General features: G+C 35.7%; 1 protein-coding gene across 1 annotated transcript in view; it reads left to right on the forward strand.

Annotated features, from left to right (window-relative positions):
• prkacab (protein kinase, cAMP-dependent, catalytic, alpha, genome duplicate b) overlaps positions 1-6,150 on the forward strand; it is a 29,841-nt gene extending 23,691 nt beyond the window's left edge. The window contains exons 9-10 of the mRNA XM_067440700.1: positions 173-337; positions 4,904-6,150. Coding sequence (XP_067296801.1) covers positions 173-337; positions 4,904-5,029 — 291 coding nt within the window. The 3' untranslated portion in view covers positions 5,030-6,150. The remainder of the gene's footprint in view (positions 1-172; positions 338-4,903) is intronic.

Genomic DNA, 6,150 nt, shown 5'->3' on the forward strand with positions numbered 1-6,150 from the left:
CTTAATGTTAGAATTTTTAGATATTTTTACTAGAAACCAGACAAAAATACTAAGTAAGAAAAGCCTTTTTTGCAGTGCAGTGCTTCTGCAGTATCTGAGCTTGTTGTCTTCGGCCTGACCCACGATCCGTCTGCTCGTTTGGTTTTTGCTAAAGCACTTCTTCTTCTCACAGGTACGATTCCCGTCGCACTTCAGCTCGGATCTGAAGGACCTGTTGAGAAACCTGCTGCAGGTGGACCTCACCAAACGCTACGGCAACCTTAAAAACGGAGTGAACGACATCAAAGGACACAAGTGGTTCTCCACTACTGACTGGATAGCCATTTACCAGCGGAGGGTGAGAAACAATCCCTTCATCGCTCACCGTGATCTGATGTGTTCAGTGTTTAAGCTGCGCTGTAACGGCTATGAATGACATTCACTGATGTTGTAAAGCAGACATTTTGAAGAGAAAAGACAAATTGGAATCAGTGCATAAAATGTTTAATATGATGAACGGGAAACAACGAGCGCTCTTTGCCATCTATATAGAAATCAATGTAAAGTGGTCCCTTATTTTTTTTTCAGAGCTGTAGGTTCACATTTATCTCCAGTGAATTCAGAAGAAAGTCGCTCTTTAATTGCATAAGGTTAAACATTACTCAACCTTGTCGCGTCACTGGACACGCTTATATCCTCGCGTATCGCCTGATATCACCAGCTCTCCATTGAAATAAATGGGATCCTGTCACTTTGTCACTGTGTGTCGCTGGCGGTGTGAGCGTGGCGTAGAGTTTGTATCTCATACTATATCGAGTGGTGCAGTTTTGTCGTCACTTTATAGGCCAGCCGACAGTTCGCATCGCACTGGTTTCCTTGAGAAAACCCAATAGTATTTCCCCATAAGCTTTGGGATTATTGCTAAAAACAAGCTCTGTGATCAACACAAGTTCATGATACTTGCACAATTTGTCCATCAAGATAATTTTCGCAGATGAACACACTTCTATGAGTTCTGAAGCCTAAATGCAGTCGCCAGAAATAAAATGCTAAAGGTAGGCTATAAACGGACTACACCACGGTCCCTTCATCAAAACTAATCTTCCAACAACATTTACGGCTTTTATATAATAAACAGTTTCCCAGAACGTTTGAGTTAGACTACTTTATAAGAGCACAATTATGAGCATAGTGAGGCTGTAAAGGTGGACTGATCTTAGCTGTTTGTGATGGCAGCGCGGATCTCGAAAAACAGGTATAAAAAAAGATACAGTACAACTTGTATCATGACTCATGTAATCACTCAGTCGGTGTTTCAACCGCAGAGAGACGTCAATAAAACAGCTGGTAAACAACAGCTCACTTAACATTGTGTTTAGCAATTACCTCAGGAAAGTCATCACAGATGTTCACAGTTTGTTAGTTAGCTATAAAGAAACACCAGAGGAGAGGTGCTTACTGTTAGTTTTATATACAGTGAGGAATATATATATATATATAAACACGCATGAATAAATTTGCTTATGACAATAAGTTTGTATGAAAAAAGTTGTATACTATTTTTTGGGATGTAATTAGCCTATTATATCTGATATTATATCTACTTGCATCCAATATTAATGTCTTCCAAATGAGTGGGTTGTTATGCTACTCTGAGTAATGTCCAAAACGTTGTATTTAAGGCCCTTTTTGTGTTTCTTTGCCTGTTCATGATGGATCACTTTCTCAGTTATAACTTGCTTTGGATAAAAGCATAAATGTAAATGTAACATAAAACATTTTTTATGCTCTTACTCAAAAACAAAGGTGAGGGATATGATCATTGTCATACTTAAAATTGTAAAAGTAGTCCAGTCTTTAAATGTTGAAGCTCAGGTAAATATCTCAAATGTAGTCTAGTCTTTAAATGTTGAAGCTCAGGTAAATATCTCAAATGTAGTCTAGTCTTTAAATGTTGAAGCTCAGGTAAATATCTCAAATGTAGTCTAGTCTTTAAATGTTGAAGCGCAGGTAAATATCTCAAATGTAGTCTAGTCTTTAAATGTTGAAGCTCAGGTAAATATCTCAAATGTAGTCCAGTCTTTAAATGTTGAAGCTCAGGTAAATATCTCAAATGTAGTCCAGTCTTTAAATGTTGAAGCGCAGGTAAATATCTCAAATGTAGTCTAGTCTTTAAATGTTTAAGCTCAGGTAAATATCTCAAATGTAGTCCAGTCTTTAAATGTTGAAGCTCAGGTAAATATCTCAAATGTAGTCTAGTCTTTAAATGTTGAAGCTCAGGTAAATATCTCAAATGTAGTCTAGTCTTTAAATGTTGAAGCGCAGGTAAATATCTCAAATGTAGTCTAGTCTTTAAATGTTGAAGCTCAGGTAAATATCTCAAATGTAGTCTAGTCTTTAAATGTTGAAGCTCAGGTAAATATCTCAAATGTAGTCTAGTCTTTAAATGTTGAAGCTGAGGTAAATATCTCAAATGTAGTCTAGTCTTTAAATGTTGAAGCTGAGGTAAATATCTCAAATGTAGTCCAGTCTTTAAATGTTGAAGCTCAGGTAAATATCTCAAATGTAGTCTAGTCTTTAAATGTTGAAGCTCAGGTAAATATCTCAAATGTAGTCCAGTCTTTAAATGTTGAAGCTCAGGTAAATATCTCAAATGTAGTCTAGTCTTTAAATGTTGAAGCTCAGGTAAATATCTCAAATGTAGTCCAGTCTTTAAATGTTTAAGCTCAGGTAAATATCTCAAATGTAGTCTAGTCTTTAAATGTTGAAGCGCAGGTAAATATCTCAAATGTAGTCTAGTCTTTAAATGTTTAAGCTCAGGTAAATATCTCAAATGTAGTCCAGTCTTTAAATGTTGAAGCTCAGGTAAATATCTCAAATGTAGTCTAGTCTTTAAATGTTGAAGCTCAGGTAAATATCTCAAATGTAGTCTAGTCTTTAAATGTTGAAGCTCAGGTAAATATCTCAAATGTAGTCCAGTCTTTAAATGTTGAAGCGCAGGTAAATATCTCAAATGTAGTCTAGTCTTTAAATGTTGAAGCTCAGGTAAATATCTCAAATGTAGTTTAGTCTTTAAATGTTGAAGCTCAGGTAAATATCTCAAATGTAGTCTAGTCTTTAAATGTTGAAGCTCAGGTAAATATCTCGAATGTAGTCCAGTCTTTAAATGTTTACGCTCAGGTAAATATCTCAAATGTAGTCTAGTCTTTAAATGTTTAAGCTCAGGTAAATATCTCAAATGTAGTCTAGTCTTTAAATGTTTAAGCTCAGGTAAATATCTCAAATGTAGTCTAGTCTTTAAATGTTGAAGCTCAGGTAAATATCTCAAATGTAGTCTAGTCTTTAAATGTTTAAGCTCAGGTAAATATCTCAAATGTAGTCTAGTCTTTAAATGTTGAAGCTCTGGTAAATATCTCAAATGTAGTCTAGTCTTTAAATGTTTAAGCTCAGGTAAATATCTTAAATGTAGTCTAGTCTTTAAATGTTGAAGCTCAGGTAAATATCTCAAATGTAGTCCAGTCTTTAAATGTTGAAGCTCAGGTAAATATCTCAAATGTAGTCTAGTCTTTAATTGTTTAAGCTCAGGTAAATATCTCAAATGTAGTCTAGTCTTTAAATGTTGAAGCTCAGGTAAATATCTCAAATGTAGTCCAGTCTTTAAATGTTTAAGCTCAGGTAAATATCTCAAATGTAGTCTAGTCTTTAAATGTTTAAGCACAGGTAAATATCTCAAATGTAGTCCAGTCTTTAAATGTTGAAGCTCAGGTAAATATCTCAAATGTAGTCTAGTCTTTAAATGTTTAAGCTCTGGTAAATATCTCAAATGTAGTCTAGTCTTTAAATGTTGAAGCTCCGGTAAATATCTCAAATGTAGTCCAGTCTTTAAATGTTGAAGCTCAGGTAAATATCTCAAATGTAGTCTAGTCTTTAAATGTTTAAGCTCTGGTAAATATCTCAAATGTAGTCTAGTCTTTAAATGTTGTAGCTCCGGTAAATATCTCAAATGTAGTCTAGTCTTTAAATGTTTAAGCTCAGGTAAATATCTCAAATGTAGTCTAGTCTTTAAATGTTGAAGCTCAGGTAATTATCTCAAATGTAGTCTAGTCTTTAAATGTTGAAGCTCAGGTAAATATCTCAAATGTAGTCTAGTCTTTAAATGTTGAAGCTCAGGTAAATATCTCAAATGTAGTCTAGTCTTTAAATGTTGAAGCTCAGGTAAATATCTCAAATGTAGTCTAGTCTTTAAATGTTGAAGCTCAGGTAAATATCTCAAATGTAGTCTAGTCTTTAAATGTTGAAGCTCAGGTAAATATCTCGAATGTAGTCTAGTCTTTAAATGTTTAAGCTCAGGTAAATATCTCAAATGTAGTCTAGTCTTTAAATGTTTAAGCACAGGTAAATATCTCAAATGTAGTCCAGTCTTTAAATGTTGAAGCTCAGGTAAATATCTCAAATGTAGTCTAGTCTTTAAATGTTGAAGCTCAGGTAAATATCTCAAATGTAGTCTAGTCTTTTAATGTTGAAGCTCAGGTAAATATCTCAAATGTAGTCTAGTCTTTAAATGTTGAAGCTCAGGTAAATATCTCAAATGTAGTCTAGTCTTTAAATGTTGAAGCTCAGGTAAATATCTCAAATGTAGTCCAGTCTTTAAATGTTGAAGCTCAGGTAAATATCTCAAATGTAGTCTAGTCTTTAAATGTTGAAGCTCGGGTAAATATCTCAAATGTAGTCTAGTCTTTAAATGTTGAAGCTCGGGTAAATATCTCAAATGTAGTCCAGTCTTTAAATGTTGAAGCTCAGGTAAATATCTCAAATGTAGTCTAGTCTTTAAATGTTTAAACTGAGGTAAATATCTCAAATGTAGTCCAGTCTTTAAATGTTTAAGCTCCGGTAAATATCTCCGTGTGTGTGTGTGTTTTGGCAGGTGGAGGCCCCATTTGTGCCTAAATGCAGAGGTCCCGGGGACACCAGCAACTTCGACGACTACGAGGAAGAGGAGATCCGTGTGTCGTTCACGGAGAAGTGCGCTAAAGAATTTGCCGAGTTCTAGAGCAAGAAACGATAGAAATCAGAGAAAGAGAGGGATATAGGTGGAGAGAAAGAGAGAGAGAAGGAGAAAAAGTGCATGAATCTTAAAACCGATCCTTCCTCCTGTTAAACAGCAGAGAAACCAGCGGAAGAGTCCAGAGAAGACCTCCAGGGATAAACAGTGAGGCCTTTATCATCTCCTCTATTTTAATCATGTTTGTAATTTTCTCTCTTTTTTTTTTAATCTCTGTTCATGTGATATTAATCATGATGGATTTGATAGGGTGTACTTGTTGGCCTGTGGACTGGGATTGTTGTTGCCGCACAAAAACAGACGGGGTTAGTTATATCTCTAATCTTGAGCAAGTTCTCCACTAGGTCACCATAACAACCATACAAAAAAAAGACGAAAAAAATATGTATTCCTGTGTAATAACCGAAATATTTTTGGTCCTGTATACTGTCATGTGTTTCTTTATTCTTAAAATGCACTGAAAGGGATGACAAAGTGACTATGGCGTAGAAAAGAAGCCATGATTTCATAAAATGAGCACCTCTTTTCTTTTTCTTCTTTCAGCTGTAGGTCCACTGCGCTCTGTAAAATATTCACTGATGAACTTTGAACTTTCACCTATGAAATGTGCCATGAAATCCTACAAGTGTCAATATTTTGGCTCATCAGTCGTTTCATTGATTCTAGCTGACAGATAGCGGACCGCGCGGAGGAGGGGATGAATGTTTTCGTTTCGTTTGTTTAGTATTGTTCTTCACACTATAATTGTCACGGTTCTCATTGGGATATACAGTTCTAGTACCTGACGAAATTGCACACACTCCGTGCGTGATTCACACGGCGAAGCCTTGCGGTCGACCCTCAACGCTTTCGCCGTTTCTTCCCCCTTTATTCTTCCATTTCTGCATTTTTAAATAGGCAAAGTCTTCTCTCTGAATGGGTGCAGAGCATCTGGCTCCTTTTTGGGTGAGAATTTCTTACACGCAACTCTCTAGGCTACAAATATCTCCTCTAAGCTGGAGGCGAACTCAGTGGATACCAGTGCTTACTCCTGAGGACATGGTTCAAGTTAATTGTGATATTTTGCACCACAAGAATCATTCCAATAAAGTATTACTATAAATACCAAA

This window comes from Pseudorasbora parva, chromosome 4, assembly GCF_024679245.1.
Source record: "Pseudorasbora parva isolate DD20220531a chromosome 4, ASM2467924v1, whole genome shotgun sequence".
Lineage (NCBI taxonomy): Eukaryota > Metazoa > Chordata > Actinopteri > Cypriniformes > Gobionidae > Pseudorasbora > Pseudorasbora parva.